Source organism: Mytilus edulis, chromosome 2 (assembly GCF_963676685.1).
Source record: "Mytilus edulis chromosome 2, xbMytEdul2.2, whole genome shotgun sequence".
NCBI classification, from domain to species: Eukaryota; Metazoa; Mollusca; class Bivalvia; order Mytilida; family Mytilidae; genus Mytilus; species Mytilus edulis.
This window is the reverse complement of record NC_092345.1, coordinates 27,359,819-27,382,164: the sequence shown is the minus strand read 5'-3', so window position 1 is coordinate 27,382,164 and position 22,346 is coordinate 27,359,819. Positions and strand designations below refer to the sequence as shown.

The 22,346-nt window shown below is 33.2% G+C and overlaps 1 protein-coding gene across 1 annotated transcript; it reads left to right on the top strand.

Annotated features, from left to right (window-relative positions):
- The first annotated feature begins 5,242 nt into the window (after positions 1-5,242).
- On the top strand, positions 5,243-16,714 carry LOC139511869 (uncharacterized protein C11orf98 homolog). Its single transcript, XM_071298997.1, has 4 exons — positions 5,243-5,356; positions 10,656-10,774; positions 15,216-15,313; positions 16,509-16,714. The coding sequence occupies exons 1-4, from the start codon at positions 5,336-5,338 to the stop codon at positions 16,583-16,585; spliced, it is 315 nt and encodes a 104-aa protein (XP_071155098.1). The 5' UTR covers positions 5,243-5,335; the 3' UTR covers positions 16,586-16,714.
- Positions 16,715-22,346: the final 5,632 nt, after the last annotated feature.

The following is a 22,346-nucleotide window of genomic DNA, read 5'->3' as shown; positions in this document are numbered from 1 at the left end:
GAGGAAAATGGAAAGTCCATAGAGAAATCATGGTAAAATCAAAAGCTCCAACTCATCAAACAAATGGATAACAACTGTCATATTCCTGACTTGGTACGAGCATTTTCTTATGTAGAAAAATAGTAGGTTATACCTGGGTTTATAAATATAAATAAAAAATCCCATGTATGACAGTCCGGTATAAAATATTGACAACGATATGTGAACAAAACTAACAGTGATAATAGGTAAAAATGTCAAACATAGGGGTATATCAGTCAACAAATTAGTTACAATCTTAATCACTATAACAACAAACAAATATGTAACAAGGAAACCTTTAATTGGTTTTTGAGATATATTCCAAAATCTACATTTTACCCCTATGTTCTATTTTTAGCCATGGCAGCCATCTTGGTTGATTGGCCGGGTTATCGGACATATTTTTTAAACAAAATACCCAAATCATGATGATTGTGTTCTAATTTGGTTAATTTTGGCCCTTTTACTCAGAAGTTTCAGAGGAGAAGATTTTTGTAAAAAGTTCACCGAGGACGACGGACGACGGACGCCAAATGATGAAAAAACTCACTTGGCCCATTTGGGAGATGAGCTAAAAAAAACACAGACAAAGCACATTAGAATTGATGAAGTAGTTATAATATTGTAATTTTGTTAAATGTCCAGTGGCAAATATTACATTTATGTTAAGGACGAGGACAATTCAACATTGAATACAATAGGTAGGTCCTGCAATAGATGCCATCTGGGGTGAAAAAAAGGTCAATAAAACTTGGAGTGCCACTGGACAATAAAAGTATATTGAATAAAGACAAAAAATCCTTGCAACACTGGCTCAACCATTCTGACATTTGTTGGTAATTATACACCTCGACAAATCAAATGGCCGTCCAACTTTAACAAGGGTTACTGCTTCATTTTTTTTTTGTAGTTTGAAAAAGACAAAAGTGACCATAATTCTATCATTTGCATTTTGAATATATATACTGAGTGCCAATGAAAACGCAACACTTGGTTTTTCAAAAATAAAATTTATATAAGAAATGATAATCTCTCAAAATAAATTGTTCTTGAAAATTAACTATTTTAACAATAGATCGATATCAAACAAAAATGTTTAATTTGTCATCTTTCGGGCGCAATAGGTAAACGAAACATCCAATGTCGAATCATCAACTAACAGTCCTAACAAAAAATGTTACAACCCCGTGGTGAAGCGCAATCTCGACAGCGCCGTGGAATTGATCATCCCGGACGTTTAATGTGATCCCGAGGAATGTTATTCCACTTGTCTCGCAAAGCAAACTCAAGCTGACTTTATGATATTGGAGGTAGTTTTCATCGTCTAAAACATGTCAAATCTGATGCAAAATTTGGTCGATCGGACCAAAATCCGACGAAAAGCATGACTTTTAGCCAAGGCGGGTGCCAAATGTTTATGTAACCTCCATTGACGTTTTTTGTACATAATGAATGATTTTTGGTCTACAGAATTCGATATTTACGCCAGACGGCCGTTTAAATGTCACTAAGGAAAGACTGTGGTGCTCTTAAACAATTTCTGCGCAAATGGTGCTTTCAACTGAATTGCTCCAAAGGTTCTACTGTGACCACCATTGAACTCTTTGACATTTGGACAGCCATCATAGTCGATATCGGATATGTGAAAGACCAAATGTATCGGTCTTGATGAGCGTTTCTTGCTTTTTGTACCCAGGGATATGGCTTATCATTAAATGATCCATTTTGGTTGAATTTGTGGATGATTTGGGTTATTGTTGAGGCTACAACTTCAGTCTTCTCGTAATTGTATGCTGTGAAAGTCTTCATTGGATCATGCCCAAAACTGCATGTCGATGGTTGTCGGAAAGTCCTGGCATTTACTCAGATGTTTATTGCAGTTTCCTAACAACAAGGGCGGGAAAATTCATGACATTAGCCAAGCCTTAATTGACAAAATCGTGAAAATGGTGCGTATGTTGAAAAGCGGTGAACTCGGTTTTTGTTCGTTCAAAATAACCCTTACTTCGCATTTGTTCCAAAAATCACTCAACCGTAAAGTTGTCGAAAATTGTCTTAAAAGTCATTTTCAACCAACTATACAAAGTTCTAATATAAATAAAATAAAAATTATAAGATTTTTTGGAAAAACAAAAGTGTTGCGTTTTCATTGGCACTCAGTATATCAAAACTCATTTGACCTTGTCCATCGAATACTATGAACAGGTAATGCAACTTATGAGTATTAAGGTTGATCGGTAGATATGTATTGTTGAAAATAATTGGATACATATATATTTACAGTAGTGCATGTTGTATCTAGTGAACATAGACCACGTGTAAAATTTAGATTTTGGCTTATATCTCTGAAACCAAAGCATTTAGAGCAAATCTGACATTTGGGTAAATGTTTCTCACATTCGGAACGGAATCGGAAAACCCGTGGTTTGCTGCCCCTGAATTTGTAATTTTAAGGAAATTTTGCCGTTTTTATACGACCGCAAAAATTTTAATTTTTCGTCGTATATTGCACAGGCACTTGTTTCTATCCATACGAAGGTCGACTATCCATATAAATAGAAGTTTATATGGATAGTCGACCTTCGTATGGATAGAAACAAGTGCCTGTGGTATATTGCTATCACGTTGGCGTCGTCGTCGTCGTCGTCGTCCGAATACTTTTAGTTTTCGCACTCTAACTTTAGTAAAAATGAATAGAAATCTATGAAATTTGAAAAAGGTTTATAACCACAAAAGGAAGGTTGGGATTGATTTTGGGAGTTTTGGTCCCAAAATTTTAGGAATTATGAGCCAAAAAGGGCCCAAATAAACATTTTCTTGGTTTTCGCACTATAACTTTAGTTTAAGTAAATAGAAATCTATGAAATTTTGACACAAGGTTTATGACCACAAAAGAAAGGTTGGAATTGATTTTGGGAGTTGAGGTCTGAACAGTTTAGGAATTAGGGGCCAAAAAGGGGCCCAAGTAAGCATTATTCTTGGTTTTCGCACCATAACTTTAGGATAAGTAAATAGAAATCTTTGAAATTTAAACTCAAGGTTTATGACCATAAAAGGAAGGTTGGGTTTTATTTTGGGAGTTTTGGTCCCAACAGGTTTTTCGGAATAAGGGGCCCAAAGGGTCCAAAATTGAACTTTGTTTGATTTCATCAAAAATTGAATAATTGGGGTTCTTTGATATGCCGGATCTAACTGTGTATGTAGATTCTTAATTTTTGGTCCCGTTTTCCAATTGGTCTACATTAAGGTCTAAAGGGTCCAAAATTAAACTAAGTTTGATTTTAACAAAAATTGAATCCTAGGGGTTCTTTGATATGCTGAATCTAAAAATGTACTTAGATTTTTGATTATTGGCCCAGTTTTCAAGTTGGTCCAAATCGGGGTCCAAAATTAAACCTTTGTTTTGTTTGATTTCATCAAAAATTGAATAATTGGGGTTCTTTGATATGCCAAATCTAACTGTGTATGTAGATTCTTAATTTTTAGTCCCGTTTTCAAATTGGTCTACATTAAATACCAAAGGGTCCAAAATTAAACTAAGTTTGATTTTAATAAAAATTGAATTCTTTGGCTTTTTGATATGCTGAATTTAATCATGTACTTAGATTTTTGATTATGGGCCCAGCTTTCAAGTTGGTTCAAATCAGGATCCAAAATTATTATATTAAGTATTGTGCAATAGCAAGAAATTTTCAATTGCACAGTATTCAGCAATAGCAAGAAATCTTCAATTGCACAGTATTGTGCAATAGCAAGAAATCTTCAATTGCACAGTATTGTGCAATAGCAAATATTTTCAATTGCACAGTATTGCGCAATAGCAAGAAATATCTAATTGCACAATATTGTGCAATAGCAAGAAATTTTCAATTGATTGGAGTTATCTTTCTTTGTCCAGAATAGTAGTTGAATCAACTTAAATCATTGTTTTATACAATGCACAATGTATATTCACTTTTACTATCAACTGATAAATTAAAACACTCTTTACCCTTCAGTGATAACAAGCACTTTTTGTTACATTTTAATATTCTATGATGTATTTAAATGAGTAGTTGTTGTAAACTCCATTAGAATTTGAATTGAGATCAGTTTTGAAAAAAGGGAAAGGGGGATGTGAAAAAAAATGGGGGGGGGATAATTTTTCTCATTTCAGATTTCATAAATAAAAAGAAAATTTCTTCAATCATTTTTCTGAGAGGATTAATATTCAACAGCATAGTGATTGCTCAAAGACAAAAAAATTATTTTAAGTTCATTAGACCACATTCATTCTGTGTCCAAAACCTATGCTGTGTCAACTATTTAATCACAATCCAAATTTAGAGCTGAATCCAACTTGAATGTTGTGTCCATACTTGCCCCAACCGTTCAGGGTTCAACCTATGCGGTCGTATAAAGCTGCGCCCTGTGGAGCATCTGGTTGGTCATTATCTTCATACTCACGGTTTGCCATTATTCTCTTGCCTTTATAAATATGACGGCAGTTATTTGCCTTCGTCGTTCTATTGGGGTGTCGGCCTGACTACTAAATGGGGTACATGTCGGCCTGACTATTAAATAGGGTGTCGGTATATCGGGACGACCCCCTATTTTCCCTATCAATCCATTGAAAACCGGTTCCTTTTACATACCTGTATAGAAGTAATATTTTGAGCCTAAGTGGTCTGGGACCCCTATTTTTTTCGACCAATTTGATTCACTCTGAGCTGTAAAGATTAAAAAAACAAAACATACAGCACTTCTGACAAAAACTTCGAATAGGCCCGAGCCTTGAAAATTAAAAATTAAATAAAACTAGCCTTGCGAGACCTCATAATTATTTATAAATTTAAGGAATGACTGTAATATTTTTTCTGTCTATGCGGAAGAAATAACATAAAAAATGTGGTGCACACTGTTAAATAGCCCGCTACGCCCGTTATTCAGTGTGCACCAAATTTTTTTATGTTATTTCTTCATGGACAGAAAAAAATATTACAGTCATTCCTTAAATATATAAATAATTATGAGGTCTTGCAAGGCCTAGTTTTATTTATTTTTTTAATTTTCAAGTTTGGGAAGCCTTGCTTAATTGATATGTCCTTGTTTGTATACTATGCCTACTCTAAATTAAGCTTATTTATTTATGTATTATTAGTACACTGGGACTATTACATATAGACAAAATGACCTAAAAATCAAAGAAAAAATTCTCATTAGATCGTATTCTTTCCATACCCTTCCGTCATTGGGCATACTTACAATAAATTCTACACTTCCTGTCTTGTCCACGTGCATTTGTTTTGAAACTTGAATGTGAATTCTTTTTGAGATGGGAAAGATTTCAGACAAGGTAACTATGTATGTTTTACTGAAAATAATGATGCATTTTTTAACCTTAATAGGTGTCAATGAGCACAGCTGATAACATAATGGCACATGGTGGATTATAAAAATAAGATGTGGTATGATTGCCAATGGCAATGAGACAACTCTCCACAAGAGACCAAAATGACACAGAAGTTATCAACTATAGGTCACCGTACTGCCTTCAACAATGAGCATAGCCCATTCCGCATAGTCAGTTATAAGAGGCCCTGAAATGATAATGTAATGAGTAATTTTAAACAATTCAAACGAGAAAACTAACGCTCTTATTTAAAAATTGAACGAAAACAAATATGTAACACATAAACCAAACGACAACCACTGAATTACAGGCTCCTGACTTGGGACAGTCACATACATAAAAATGTGGCGGGGTTAAACCACAGGAGTTTGAAATCCTATCAATAAGGGGGTAAAAATATACCAAAGTCGACTATCACAGTAGTGCTTCTCTCGAAGAGAGAAACGACAGGAATGCAACGCATTTTCCTACTTTTTTTAAAACAGACGTTTTGGGTCAGAATAAACGCTATCTGTCAATTACAAAACATATTTTTACTTCGAGAGAAGCTCTACTGTGATAGTCGACTTTGGTATATTTTTACCCCCTTATTGATAGGATTTCAAACTCCTGTGGTTAAACATGCTAACGGGATCCCAACCCTCCCCTAACCTTGAACAGTGGTATAACAGTACAACATTTTTAAGAACGAACTATAAAAATATAGGAAAAGGCTTAACTGATCAGATGGACAAAAATTCAAGTGGATGTGGGTGGGTACTTGCAGTACTTGTACATCCAAACAACAAAAAGACACTAGGAACATTTCTGAGAGTACTCACAGTCAACTGACAGCCAGTTCAAAGCCACCAACAAATAACAAAACAATCATGCATCTAATAGATATAGGAAGATGTGGTGTGAGTGCCAATGAGACAACTCTCCATCCAAATAACAATTTTTAAAAATAAACCATTATAGGTCAATGTATAACCTTCAACATGGAGCCTTGGCTCACACCGAACAAAAAGCTATAAAGGGCCCCAAAATTACTACTGTAAAACCATTCAAACGGGAAAACCAACGGTCTAATCTATTTCAAAAACAAGAAACTAGAAACATGTATAAATTACATAAACAAACGACAACTACTGTATATAAGATTCCTGACTTAGGACAGGTGCAAACATTTGCAGACTACATGTACATTATCAATCCATACACATCCAACATCCAACAAGGATTATGCCAGGACTTCAACTTCATCTGTTCATCACTCGTCAAAATCCATACTCTATTAAAGAGTAGTCAGGCAAAATACCCCAAAGGAATGTTCAAACTCTTAAGATCAAAATAAATAACAATGCCATCATGCATGGCCCTGCCCATGACTAAAAAAGAAAATGGGCAACAGATTAGCAATAGTAACCAAAACACAATGTGAACACATACATGTATGTTGAAAACTAAACACTGAACACCATAAAACCCAGCTTAAACTTGGTGTGATCTAAGGTGACCACAGAACATGCAGAAGGGTAAGCATATCATATCCTGCTCCACATGTGCACCTGTCCAGTTTGTGTTACAAACCTGGTAAAACATCAAATTAGGCAAAGGGGACAGGATTGTAGTTACGACAATAGGAATAAACTCATCATAGATACCAGGCCTAAATTTACATGTAGTATATACGCTGACGCCCGTTTCGTCTACAAAAGACTCATCAGTGACGCTGGAATCTAAAAAAAGTTAAAAAGGCTAAATAAAGTACGAAGTTGAAGAGCATTGAGGACCAAAATTCCTAACAGTTTTGCCAAATACAGCTAAGGTAATCTACATGATCTATGCCTGAGGTAAAAAAGCCTTAGTATTTCAAAAAATTCAAAAATTTGTAAACAGTAAATTTATAAATATAACCATATCAATGCAATTCATGTCAGCACATAAGGTGCTGACTACCATGACTACTGGGCTTGTGATACCCTCTGGGAAATAAATCTCCACTAGCAGTGGCATCGACCCAGTGGATGGAACATATCCACAATCTGTATCATCTGTGAAATGGATATTCCATATTAAAGTTCAACCAGCTCCTGATGGCTTCCTTACAAATTATGAAGGGATGATCTCAACTTCACCACATCTTGTACAAAAATGTTGTAACTTTTGGTTAAATACCTTCCTTGTGAGCAGCAACCCTCTATAAAAAAAATAAAGATAGGACATTCATGACATACAAGCCCTAGAATAATCAAACAGCACGAGTTTGCTTAATCTATTTATACCTTTATTTACATCGCTTATATGGTCATCGGATGATTTTAGAGGTCAATGTGTACTCAATAAATAATTAGATGGCATCTTGACTAAATTGTCCAGTCATGCCATTTCATTGTTTATTTTAGACTTTTAATAGTTTGGATAAATGTTTTACATTGTTATAAATAAAATGTAAGAATTTGATTAAAATTGGCGAACTTGAATTTGACAGCTGCTAGTGCTCCTTTCAGGGGTTCAATTTTTTTTTCAAAATTTTTATATTAAACAATATAGTTTCAAGAAAAATCTTTTTTGCACAGTATTGCGCAATAGATTTGTAAGATCTTGATATTTGTTTGTGTCAGAAAGCTATATTATGTCAAAAATTTGATAACAATCCAAATTCAGACAGTATCAAGCTTGAATATTGTGTCCAAATTTGGCCCAACTGTTCAGGGTTTAACCTCTGCGGTTGTATGAAGCTGTGCACAGCGAAGCATTTTATTAATAAATATGGAACCAAAGATCGTCAAAATCATCATAAGGGGACACAATAGCCTCAAATCAGCATGTTCAGTTTCCCCACTTACATTTTAATACCAACAAGCCATTTTCAACTACCTTTACCATGTGTTTACAAATTAAACAGATTATCCTGATTATAGATGAAATAAAGCAGTCATAATGAATACTTTATTATACCTGAGACTACTATAACACAGTTATAGTAGTCTCAGATTATACTAGATGGTAAATCATGAGCTCCAGGTGCAGAATTTTTACTTTCAACCTGGTATTGTTTTTATTTAGTATAAACAAAATTATGTATAAAAGTGTAGTAATATAATTTAATGATTTAAGACACATACATACAACAAAGAATACATCGATTGGTAACACATCCATATGTTTCTAGAAATATTTTTTGAAGAAATAAACTGCAATCAAATACTTTTTTTTATAGGTCACATTAGATTAATTTTGAGTTCTTTTGATTTGCTTAAAACCAACCATGACTAATTGTTTGCTTATAAACATGATAAATTTTAACAACAGAGAATAATAAAAAAGAATATCTCCTGAAGCTAAATTTTATCATCAATTCTCCTGTCATTTTCCTATCCATAACAGTTACTCCACATGTTCCATATTCTAAAACAGTGAGTTGAAAGGTCAGTTTTCATTTGAAAAGGAATGGAAATTTATGCATTATTTTCTCTTTTACCCGTATTATTTTAAATTTATGACTATCTTGTTAAATAAAAACCTTCATCAGAAGCTACATACTTCTTTCAGAATTGTCATTTAGGGAGCTACCATTTGATTTTTATGGGGGGGGGGGGGGGGGGGGGGGGCTAGGATGAAATAGGATGAAAAAAATAGGCAGGACAGGAGTTTTGAGTTTAAAAAAAAGGCAGGATGAGACAATTGCCAAAAAAAAAAGTCAGGACGATACTTTAGGTAAAAAAAAGTCAGGATAAACTAAAAAAAAAAAGCAGGACCAAACAGAGTGAAAAACAAAAAGGCAGGACAGAGATTACAGCTAAAAAAAAATGCTGGACAAAATTTTTCATCCTAGCCCCCCCCCCCCCCCCCCCCCCCCCACCCACCAACCCCCCACACCCCACCCCCCCTTAGTATACCATACCCCGTAGCCAGAGGGGTTGGGACGAACCCCCCCCCCCCCCCCCCTTTAAAAAAAAAATAATGACTGTTAAAGTCAATGTTCTGTTCACATTGTGACTGTTGAAGTCGAGTTTTTGTGGCAAAATAACCCCCCTTTGGAAATTCCTGGCTACAGGCCTGTATACTATATACTCACAGAGACATATTATACAATTGAAAATATTATAAGTCTCTGGTAAAAATATTAGTAGTTTTTATATTTTTAACATAGTATAAGTGATATTGAAAATATAAGAATCTTTGTTTATACCAAGTGCTAATTTGATAAAATGAGATAATCTAAGTTACACAATGTTATCATTAGCCTGGCCTATCTATGCACCACACTATGATAGCTTTAAAGAGAATCAGTCATGACTAATAACAATAACACATTTTTCATTCCTTTTCATCAGATACATGTGTGATATAAGTGTGTCATCTTTATAATCAGTTAGGCCAGACAGTTGAAACAGTTTGTTCGAGGAAATCTCTGTTATCAATACATAGGCTTAAAACATATATACATATATAAAGATTCTTTGATTATCATTGTATAAATTTACTCATTTTAAGATAAATATCAGTAAGCGTTCTTGAATTTTTTTTATCAATAATCTCACTTATTGGTTCAAGGTACAAGCAGAAAATATGTTTTGTTTATCTTGTAACCATGATAAGTCACCTTCTGCTCTTGATCCCTTCAACCAAAAATTTACTAATTGGTTTATATTTTCAGAAATTTATTAATATTGTTTTTCAATTTCTTGTGTTTTAGATTTTTTGTTATTAAAATGATAAAGTCATTCAAATTGTTAAATTAACTGTTTTAGTGGTGTAGGAGCAAAACAAAATACACATTTACATTAGTGGGAGCAAACCTCTGACATAATACACATATACAATAGTGGGAGCATTAATCTCTGACATATATGCCACACAAGATTATTTTTTTTACAGCCCCTCCCCTATAATTAATTGCCCCTATGCCAGCAGTGGAAGATTTAGAGGGGGTCAGCGGGCCTGGACCCCCCTTTCTGGGAAAAAATATGGTTGATTATATAGGGAATCACTGAAGCATGACGGGAGAGGGCTCCCTCTCAGGCAGTCAGTAGGCCCCCACTTATGAAAAATTCTGGATCCGCCATTGGCCAGTACTGTTTATGCAAATAGTGGGGCAATATATTTTATATGGCATAATTAATTAAGGATTCAAAGAAAAACATTGTTTATTTGGTTTGGCCTATAATTTTCAGGCTTGCAGAATTATCTATATGATTCATGACTTCATTGATTCTCACTCTTTCTAATCATCATCGTCATGTTTGTCTGGCAGGATAAGAAAAATAGAATAAAGAACAAGAAGCAGAAGCCTAAAACAAAAGACAAACAGGCAAGATTTGTGGACGTACAAGATGCTGAACTACTTTCTAAAGACCAACTTAAAAGAATAAAGTAAGTGATTTTTCATTGTTATATTCTTATGTTATTTATTTTAGCCTGTTATTAAAATTCTTGCTAATAAAAAATAACTGTAAATTGTGCAGATGAATAGTATCTTTCAATTTAATGTGAATCATAAGAGCATATATACCATTGTATACAGTAAAAATGAGAATGGAAATTGGGTAAATATGTCAAAGAGACAACAACCTGATCAAAGAGCAGACAGCAGCCGAAGGCCACCCATGGGTCTTCAACTACATACTGAATTTGTCATTATAATTGAGAGTCAATATATCATGTAAATATCTAAAAGTGTTACATGTATTAAATTTTTGTATCAAATTAAGTATGTGTACTAAGTAACTATTTCAATGGCCTCATTCTATTTTGCAGTTTTATAATTTTGTTTGCCCCCAAAAAAATGCAGCCAGGGAATGGCCATTTTGTTTTTTTTTAAATGTTTCAGATTATATTAGTAATATTTATATAAGCCAGCTCATTGTGAATGTCAATTGGGAAAGATACTTTTACAGACCTGTACTGAAAAAATTGATAACATAATAACAGTTTGAGTTATTCCCCTTTTGTTGAATATATTTACTTTCATTGATATAAAATTTTGTATCTCAACCAAGAGACTAGCCTTAGTAAAGTTTCATTTTTAGCTTACCTGACCTGAATGTCCTGAATTTGTAATTTTAAGGAGATTTTGTAGTTTTAGGTTATTATCTTGAATACTATTATAGATATGTGACGGGATTGCTTCCCTTAGGAAACTTAGTAGATACTTAGTCAGCCGTAGGCGGTTGAGCTAGGGAAGTACTTCTTTAGCTCAGTCGGTATACGCCCTGCCTTGTAACACAGAGGTACCGGGTTCGAGTCCCGGTGGAGACAAGCAATTTTTTGTAATGAAATTCGTGCTCTCCGGTTACATTGGCGCCCAACGATAATAACCCACGGTTAGAAGAATTACCTAGCCAGGTTAAAATATAAAATATAAAAAAAGATGAAAATATCATCATTATAGAGTATAATGACTCTTGAGGTGGGGGAAGTGTGACGGGATTGCTTCCCTTAGGAAACTTAGTAGATACTTAGTCAGCCGTAAGCGGTTGAGCTAGGGAAGTACTTCTTTAGCTCAGTCGGTATACGCGCTGCCTTTTAACACAGAGGTACCGGGTTCGAGTCCCGGTGGAGACAAGCAATTTTGTAATGAAATTCGTGCTCTCCGGTTACAGATATATCATGTATATAGAGATAAACTTTAGACAGCAATAATATTCAACAAAGTTAGATCTACAAATAAGTCATTGTGACCAAAATGGTCAATTGACCCCATAAGGAGTTATTGTCCTTTATAGTAAGTTTTTAACAAATTTTTGTAAATTTTTGTAATCTTACAAAAATCTTCTCCTTTGAAACTACCAAAACATATTTAACCAAACTTAATCACAATCATAATTAGGGTATCTAGTTTAAAATTGTGTCTGATGATCCCACCAGCCAACCAACATGGCCGCCATGTCTAAAAATTAGTGTTGTCAAATCGTACACATTTGCCTAACCGGTTACTCGGATAATCGTTCGACCGATTAACCGGTTAACCGATAATTTAAGTTGGTGTTCGAAAGCCTTATCAATAGAACCCTACACATAGATATAAGATGTGGTATGAGTGTCAATTTGACAACCTTTCATCCAAGTCATCAATACGCTTTTAGAATTGAAGTTTTTCCTCTAGCATTATAAGTCTTGTCTGTGAGGATTCCTAGCGAAGTTTGACTTTTAATAATCAAATACACCGTATCAACTATGGCGTTTGTACCAACTTCAGATTAAAAATACAAAAAAAAATCTTAATCTCGTAGAATTGAATATGTCATATGTCTGAAACCGATTATTCTTTCCTTTTCTCTTTCACGTATACATTGAGTACATTCACATTGGTTTATATTTCACAATTTTTGAATTTAAAGTAAGACTAACCCTTGCACTACAGAGGTTGCACATTTAAATGTAGGTTTACACAATATTAGATCGAAAACGAAATAATGAAGTAATTGATAAAATTAAATCTCATTACTGATTTAAAGTTACTGTTAAACAAACACGTGTACTAATTATGTTTCTTAAACATCCTCCCCCGTAACTCTAATTAATTGCCAATGTATGATTTTAGGATTAACAATAGCAATCAACATACTGGACAATTATTGATCTGTCAAACTAATTACCACGACGACAATTTTTGAATAAAACATAACTTATTAATGATTTAATTTTCAACACAAATTTATATCAAATTTATCGAAATTGAAAAAAGTCCGGTTAACCGGTTAGCGTTTTTGGTATTCGGTCGTTCGACTGATTAACCGGTTAACCGGTTAACCGTTGGCAACACTACTAAAAATAGAACATAGGGATAAAATGCAGTTGTTTGCTTATACATGTACATGTATCTCTAAAAATAAAGTATTTAGAGCAAAATTGACACCTGTTAAAAATGTTAATCAGAAAAAAATCAATCGATCCTGAAATTTTCTGACAAATCTGACAAGCCTTGTTGGGTTGCTGGCCCTGAATAATTAATTTTAAGGGAATTTTGCAGTTTTTAGTTATTATCTTGAATATTATTATAGATAAAGATAAACTGTAAATAGTTATCAAAGGTACCAGGATTATAATTTCTTACGCCAGAAGTGCGTTTCGTCTACATAAGACTCATCAGTGACGATCATATCAAAATATTTATCAAGCCAAAAATCTTCAGCAAATTAAGATCTACATATAATTCAGCATGACCAAAATGGTCAATTGACCCCATAAGGAGTTATTGCCCTTTAAAGTGAACATTAACAATTTTTCCAATTTTTTTTATATTTTACAAGCATCTTCTCCTGAAACAACTGAGACAAATTTAAGCAAACTTGGTCAGCATACGGGTATCTAGTTTAAAAAATGTGTCTGATGACCCTGCCTGCCAACCAACATTGCAGACATGGCTAAAATAGAACATAGGGGAGAAATGCAGTTTTTCACTTATATCTCTGAAACTAAAGCAAAAGTATAATGGTTACATTGTTTCATGCATTAATTGTAAATACAAATATCAGGTAAGCATCCTTAGAGCCTCTAGTTTGTGTAAGTAATCAAATGTATTCAAAAGGAAAATTCTGTCACAATCTACTTGAAAGTGAACAGTGAATGAATATTATTAATGTAAAGATAGGATTAAAACAAGTTTTATACAGAGATTTTGGGATCATCCATTTTAAAAGATCTATTAAGGGATGACATGAAAAGTTCAATGTAGTCTGACAAAAAACTTCATCCACATAGTTTTTTCACTGCTGATAGGCTTCTTCTGGTCGACCATGGGACCACTTGAAAAAAATTACTAATTGGACATTCAAACTCCTATAGAAGAACAACTGACAAACTAATCAAAACTTTCAACATAATGCATCAGTACTTAAAAACAATTTGAGAAACATGAAGCCTGGCAAGCTGTGTATCATCATTAACATTCCAAGTAGTCTTCAAGCTGCGCTTGGACGATTTTTTCTCAGCATTGATATAATTTACAATGAACTCTTTTCATATAACTTAAATTAATACTTACAAAGTTAACTGTTTCATATATATACATATCAATGTGTATGTGGAACAATGCTTTTTTATACGACCGCAAAATTTTTTTTTTTTTTTTTTTTTTGTGTTGTGTAAAGCTCTGCATAAATTATTGCTTTATATTTATACAATAACAATAATATGTAGTGTTATATTTCCTTTAATAGTTTTAATATCCTTTTGAAAAATGTCTTCAGCATGCATGTAGGAAAAGCATTGACACGTGTATGCTAGATAAGAAAGTAAACAGAAATATGAAAAATTGTAAATCCACTTTCCTGTATACATTTTGTACTTATTGCATTGAAATAAAATAACATCTTTTCCAATTGGAAGGAAACCTGTTTTAGAAATCTCAGACAAAATGGAAATAAGAAGATATCATGTGGTATGATTGCAAATGAGACAACTTTCCACCAGAGTTAAAATTAAGTCAATGTAATCAATAATAGGCTATCATACAGCCTTTAACAATGAAAAAAAACATATATCATATACTGTTAATTCAGAAATTATTGCAATGTTTTTATTATTGCGAAAAATGCAACAGGGTTATAATCACAATAATTAAAACTTGCATTTTAAAATTTATATGAATGAAACAGGATTTTTCTCAATATCGCAAAATTTAAAATCGCATTTTAGTCTTAAACATGTTAAATGACAAAATCGCAATTATAAATGCATATACAATAATTTCTAAATTTACAGTAGTCGACTTGAAAAGGCCGGACATGAAAAATGTGAATCAAATGAGAGAGAAAACTAAAGACCTAATTTTACAAAAACAATTTACGTTTATGACTGTTTTATATTTCAGGCAAAACAGAACATGCGCCACAAGAGTATCAGGTAAAAGGAAGCATAAACTGCTGAAGAGGATCAGACACCAACAGAAAGAAAAGATCAGAATGGACAGTAAGAAAAGAATTTTAACTTAAAAGTTGGGAAAGGGAAGCGGCTTGTTATCACGGTTATGGGAAAAAACAATTACACAACCTGATTTTGGGTAAAGATTGCATGAAATGCAAGCAAAACCCTATAATCATGATAATACTGACTTGATATATAAATTTTCCAAGATTTATCGCTACTTTTGAGATACACAGAATATAGCCTAAGGGCATTAATCATAATTACATTCTAAACATCCAATCCATGAACATTTCCAGAAAGGAGTAGGTCAGGTTCATCTGATGAAAGATTTTGGACACTTTTTAACACTTAAGTGTCTACTTTAAATTAAATTAGTTAACGTCATTTAAGTACTGAAATAGAATTAAAAATCAATTTCAAAAGACTTTACTCCTTCTAATTGTTAAGAAATATTATCGCTATTTTGTGCATTTTTCCTTTGATCTTGTTTTGTAATAGTTGTTCATATCATGCTACTCACTTGAGATGGAAAATTATCGCTAGAAACTAAGCAGGCACGTGGCGTTGCTAACGAAATTGACATGAAATTGACATGAAATTGACAATAGGTCGTCGTCATAGGTAAAATAGTGTTAAACAGATTATCATTGGTCATCTCAACTCGATTGAGATGATCAACGCTAATCTATAAATACAGTACATAGATAATGAATGACTTAAGCTTGAATGATATGAAAGGGAACTCCAAGTGAGGAGGTGCATATTATACATTTGATATTTTCTTGATATTGGACTAAAAGCAAAATACAAAATTCTTAATAACTGCAAAAGTAAGAGAGACGTGTTTTAATTTGTTAAATGAACAGGAAGACAATAAAACAAAACAAATGGACATATCAAATTGAAATTGAAATGGGGAATGTGTTTAAAGAGACAACAACCAAACCAAAGAGCAGACAACAGGTGAAGACCACTGTCATGACTGTGGGTCTTTAATACAGCAAGAAAATCAGGCACCTGGAGGCGAGCTTTAAACAGCTACATAGATACACTGATAAACAATACAGCAAAACCATTTTGGTTTATAAATCTTTTATAGAAACTTGCTCACTAGAATCTAAAAACACTATATATACTGATATAAGGATAATGTATGTCTTTAGGTTAAAAAAGTGCAAAGGAAAAAAATCATTTTCAGAATCTTTTAATTTAAAGAATGATTTTATTGCTATTACAGTTGAAACAGACATCCCTCAAAAGAAGCAAACTTCAAAAAAGGACCAGTCAAACAACAAAATGGAAACAGATTCTTGATGTTTGATAGACAAACAGACAGTAACCATGGGAACAAGGATTGTCACTGTGATATATGGACGAAAGTGGATAGTGTACAGTGTATATGTATTTCTTAAAGAAATAATAAAAAATTATCACAATGGAAAATATTTTCTATAATTTGCAACAAATGTAGGTTTCCTTTAGGGAAGTTCTTGAAGTATAATTATCTGTACTTTAATAAGCAAAACTACCGTAATAGCTAAGATAGATACAGAAAATCTACAAGGCTACTAATTATTGCTAATCAACGTGAAGAAAATTTAATTAGACTGTTATTCCATATAAATTTGAGTCATTGAATCTGTTCTAAATATTCATGTTGATATGTCGGACTCCCATTCAGAACTTGACAATATTGTTCTAATCACGTTTCTTTTTCATCTCAATACAATGATTGATGCAACTTGCACACACACACAGCATTTTTCTCAATTTTATTGACTCACTTTAACTCTAAATTGCAAATTTACTACCACACTATTTGAAATTTATTTTCATATTTTCTTCATTATAGAGCTATTCATACCAATGTGTGACTTCAGCCTTCTTATCTTCTTAGTGGTCATGTGGTTGCTGGCATGCCTCAAGGGCTAGAGGTTATAAGTTTAATCTCTGGCTTGATAAAGGTAAATACTTAAATATTGGTATTTGCTGCTTTTATGCTGAGCATGCAGCAATCAGGATTAGAATAATAGACTGGAATAATAAATTGTTTGGGTGGGTGAGATATTTTCCTGATGACTGTTTCCTAGTGAACTAGATCGTTAATCGTCTGCATTGAATGTCTGTCTAGTTCAAAGCATGTCTTTTTATGACAACTACAAGTTTGAGGGCATATTATTTTACCCCTGTGTGTCTGTCCCATAATGGATATAAGTTTTCACTTTGCTGGCTGTTTGTACATATATTGAAGGTGTGCATGTGGTCAGGGTTTTGATTTTTAATTGGATTTTTGTGACAAAAATGTCGGTTATTGATTTGGGGATGTACGGCGGGCGGGAGGGCGGGCCGCAAATAAATGTTGTCCGTGCATTAACTCATGAACTGTTCAACCAAAGCTTTTAAAATTTTAATATGTTGTTACTGACAACTAAATGAAGGTCAAGTTCAATAATGGCGATTTTGACTTTTACCGTTCAGGAGTTATTGTTCTTGAAAGATTGAAAAATTGTTTTTCCAGTCGTGTCCGTGCATTAACGCATGAACTGTTCTACCAAAGCTTCCCAAATTTTAATATGTTGTTACTGATGACAAAATGAAGGTCAAGTTCAATAATGACGATTTTGAATTTTCCCATTCAGGAGTTATGGTTCTTGAAAGATTGAAAAATGATGTTTCCCGTTGTGTCCGTGCATTTTCTCATGAACCATTCAACCAAAGCTTTTGAAATTTTAATATGTTGTTACTGATGACAAAATAGAGGTCAAGTTCCATAATGACGATTTTGACTTTTACTGTTCAGGAGTTATGGTTCTTGTAAGATCGTAAAATGGCGTTTCCATTCACGTTGTTGCATTTACTCATGAACCATTCAATCTAAGCTTTTCAAATATTATTATTTCAAAATGTTGATACTGATGACAAAATGGAGGTCAAATTTGATATTGATGATTTTTACTTTCACCATTCATCAGTAATGGTTCTTGTGATATTGCCAGGACACAAATAAATGTAAATAAATCCGGTTTGCTGTCGTTGTGACAGCCTCTTGTTATAAATATTTCCTCTTTCGGAAGATAGTTGAACTTTGTCATTTTTTGGATTATTTAATTCAATAAGAGGAGACTTTCCAGATGAAAGTTGTGGGGCATATTGTATAAATCCTGTCCGTTTGTCGTTCTGTTCGTCTGTCCCATTATAGGTATATAGTTATTCCACATAACTCATCCTACAGATTGAAGGTGTGCATGTGGTCAGTGTTTTGATTTTTATATAATTGCTCTTTTGGGAGATAGTTGAACTTTACCATTTTCTGGGTATAAGCGGTTAAAGCATCTGATGCAGGAATATTGGTACCATTAATGTTATTAAATATTACAGTTATTTTAAGATAACTTTTTGCATCTGCTGAGGCATTAATTGTGTCTCCCAGAGTATTTACTTGCATACAATAGAGTTTCTGAATAAATTCTCCTACAGTTTGAATGCAAGGAAATATCACTTTGCTTGCTGTTTGTTCATATATTGAAGGTGTGCAGGTGGTCATGGTTTTAATCGAGAATAATATTTGCTCTTTAGGAGATGGTTGCAATTTGTAACTTTTGAAGTATTTACATGTACTTTCATATGAGAGGTTGTTAGAATGATGAGATTTAACTATTGTATGTTTGCAACAAAACTGTCAGAAGACTCCTTTAAATAATGAATTTTACCTATTGGTCTTATAATGATATGACATTATCTCCGTGGTCTTCGTCTGAAAACATCTGGTTTCCAGACAATTACTCGAGTAAAAGTGTATGGATCTCTATTAGATTGAACCACAAGGTTTCATTACACAAAAGAAGGTTTGAGATTTGATTTTTATGTTGACATTCTAATTGTTCAGAAATTTTGGGCCAAAAAGGAACAAAATCCAGTATTTTTCTTGTTTCAGGACAATAACTTGTGTATAAGTGTATAGATCTCAGTCTATATAAAAAAAAAAATGTACCACACGGTTCCATAACATCAAAAGAAAGGTTGTGATAGGTTTTTGGGGTTATGGGCCAAATCATTTAGAAATTAAGTGCTAAAAAAGGTAAACAATGATTTTCTGATTTCTTGAGAATAACTTGAGTATAAGTCTATAAAATTGTACCACACGGTTCAATATAAAACAAAAGAAGGTTGGAATTAAGTTTTTGGGTTTTGCAGTAACCATTTAGAACGGAAAAAAACATTACCGAAAAGAATACTTTTCTAATATTTCGTAAATATTGGTTATTTCTTGGTCTATGAGGTTTGATTCAGTCTTAAATATATGAATTGTTTTGTATGCCGAATCTAGTGGTTTATTTGGATTTGGTTTTTGGCCTATTATCAAACTGGTACACATTAAAGTTCAAAGGGTTCAACTTTAAGCTTCGTTTAATTTTATCAAAAAATGATTTATTGCGGTTATTTTTATGCTGATTCCAAGCATGTACTTATAAGATTCTAGATATTGGACCGAAAAAGGTAAATATCCAATTTCATTTATTTAAAGTTCTTAGACAACATTCATTCTGTGCCAGAAACGAAACGATCTGATGTCAAATATTTAATCAAAATCAAAATTAAGAGCGGTATTGTACAATTGGCAGAAATTGGAAAGACATTCATAGGGGAAAAATATATGCAGCTTCAAATCTAATAAAGAGGAGCAGTTATTTATAAATATCAAGAGTTAAAAATTTACTGTTCATCATAAGATACTTAAAAAAATAATTAAAGGGAAGTTGTGTCGATTTTTTAAAAAGAAAACCGACATTGTAGGAATTTTTTTTGTAAAAGAGGGACGAAAGATACCAGAGGGACAGTCAAACTCATAAATCGAAAATAAACTGACAACGCCATGGCTAATAAATGAAAAAGACAAACAGACAAACAATAGTACACATGACACAACATAAAAAAAAACTAAAGAATACGCAACACGAACCCCACCAAAAATTAGAGGTGATATCAGGTACTCCGGAAGGGTACACAGATCCTGATCCACATGTGGCACCCGTCGTGTTGCTCATGTTATAATAAATCAGGTAAATAGTCTAATTCGGTAGGTCACATTCATGAAAGGGAAGGGGATTGTTGTTACGATATCATCTGTGAAACGGTTATTCCATAACGGTCAACCAACTCATGATGGCGTGCGTAAAGGTTACGCATGGTTAGCGTGTTCCGTTATTTCAAGGAAAAGAAATTCAACACTGAAAGTGAAACAATGTAAAATTGAGAATGGAAATGAGGGACGAGTCAAAAATGCGGCGGGGTTTAACATGTTTTTTTGAGATCTCAACCCCTCAATCGATACCTCTCGCCAATGTAGAAAAAAAACTAACACACAACAATACGCACTGTTAACTATTTGCTTGACTGATCGATCAACAATAACTCATTCTGATACAGGTAAAAACGATGATTAGAATATATTTACCACCTATAATATCAAATCAAGCTGACCTGACCAAAAAATCCAATTGCACGAGTTTGCTTTCTATTTATATCTATATTTATTTTTATATCGGGTTAAATTACCGTTCGCCGTCTTCGGAGGTCACCTCAATGATTTCATCAGGTCTAAAATACACATGAAATGCATATGTATAAATTGCTTATTTACAGACTTTTTAGAATTGGAGATACGTTTTAGTGTTTTATTTGTAAATCAAATATGAGTCGAATCCTTGAACATGAATTTGAATGAACAGCTTATATAATCCTTAAATGACAAATACAATTAAATACATAAAATAGCTAGACTATTGATTTTGGGATTCGAAGCTTGGGAAAGACGAAAGAACATGTCGTGGTGTCCACCAAGTATTCAGCATTTGACCTATCATATTATTGATATGGTCATATTTATTAATTAACATTTCTCAAAACTTTGGATTTTCGAACCCCAGCAATAGATTACATTTTAACGTTACAATTTATGTTAGGGAACATAAATTATTGTGCTCCTACATGTGCTGACGATGTAGCACTTGTCTCCAACAACCCTCTAGAATTACAAACCATGATTAACATTGCTTTGGATTTTAGCAAAAGAGAAGGGTATTTATTACAGCCTACAAAAAGCGTTATTATTCCAGTAAAAACATGCCGCAAATTTTATGAAATTGAAGATGGATTTTGGAAATTAAATGGAAAAAACATGCCAATTGTTTCGAACGCCTCACACATAGGAATTCAAAAATCTGACAAATATTCTGCTGAATCGACAGTAAATGAAAATATAAAGAAAGCACGTAGAGCAATGAACAGTTTAATGGGTACAGGCCTCCATGGAGAGAATGGTCTAGATAGTAAAACTTCAATAGCATTGATAAGAACATATATTCTGCCAATATTAACTTATGGTTTGGAAATTGTATTACCTAAAGGAAAAATACTAAATAATATATCTATTCAATATAAAAAATGGAACAAACAAATTCTGTCTTTAAATTCCAACGTAGCAGATTCTGCAGTTTATACTTTATCTGGTTTACTCCCTATAGAAGCTGAAATCCACGTCAAAGCTATCAATCTTTTTGGAAACATATCTAGAGCGAATTGTGATTCAATTGAATGGCGGCTAGCCGAAAGACAGTTACAGATAAAACCCCATAATAGTTGCAGCTGGTTTATTGAAGTCAAGGATTTATGTTTAAAATATGAAATTAATGACTTGTATGCTTATTTAACCAATCCGTTATCAAAATTCCAATGGAAAAAGCTAGTTAAATCCAAAATTCATGACTATTGGACATCTAAAATTACTGATGAGTCAAAAGGTTACTCAACTCTTAAATTTATGGACCATAAATATAATATTGGATCCGTACATCCTTTAGCTATATCAGTTAATGCAAATCTAAAGGACATCAGAAAAATTCCTGTACGTCTTAAAATTTCAACTGGGAACTATATCCTACAAACCCACAAGGCATCATTTTCAAAGAATAATTTTATAAGTCCAACTTGTAAACTCTGTGGTAAAGCGGATGAAACGGTGGAACATTTTATTCTATTGTGTGAAAAGTTAGAAGAGACAAGAATACCACTTTTG

What these genes read in the sequence shown, in the direction of transcription:
- LOC139511869 (XM_071298997.1), top strand. Translation starts at nt 5,336, where the DNA reads ATGGGAAAGATTTCAGACAAG. An exon ending in GACCAACTTAAAAGAATAAA is followed by an intron (nt 10,775 to 15,215) that starts GTAAGTGATTTT and finishes TTTATATTTCAG; the next exon opens with GCAAAACAGAACATGCGCCA. An exon ending in AGAAAAGATCAGAATGGACA is followed by an intron (nt 15,314 to 16,508) that starts GTAAGAAAAGAA and finishes TTGCTATTACAG; the next exon opens with TTGAAACAGACATCCCTCAA.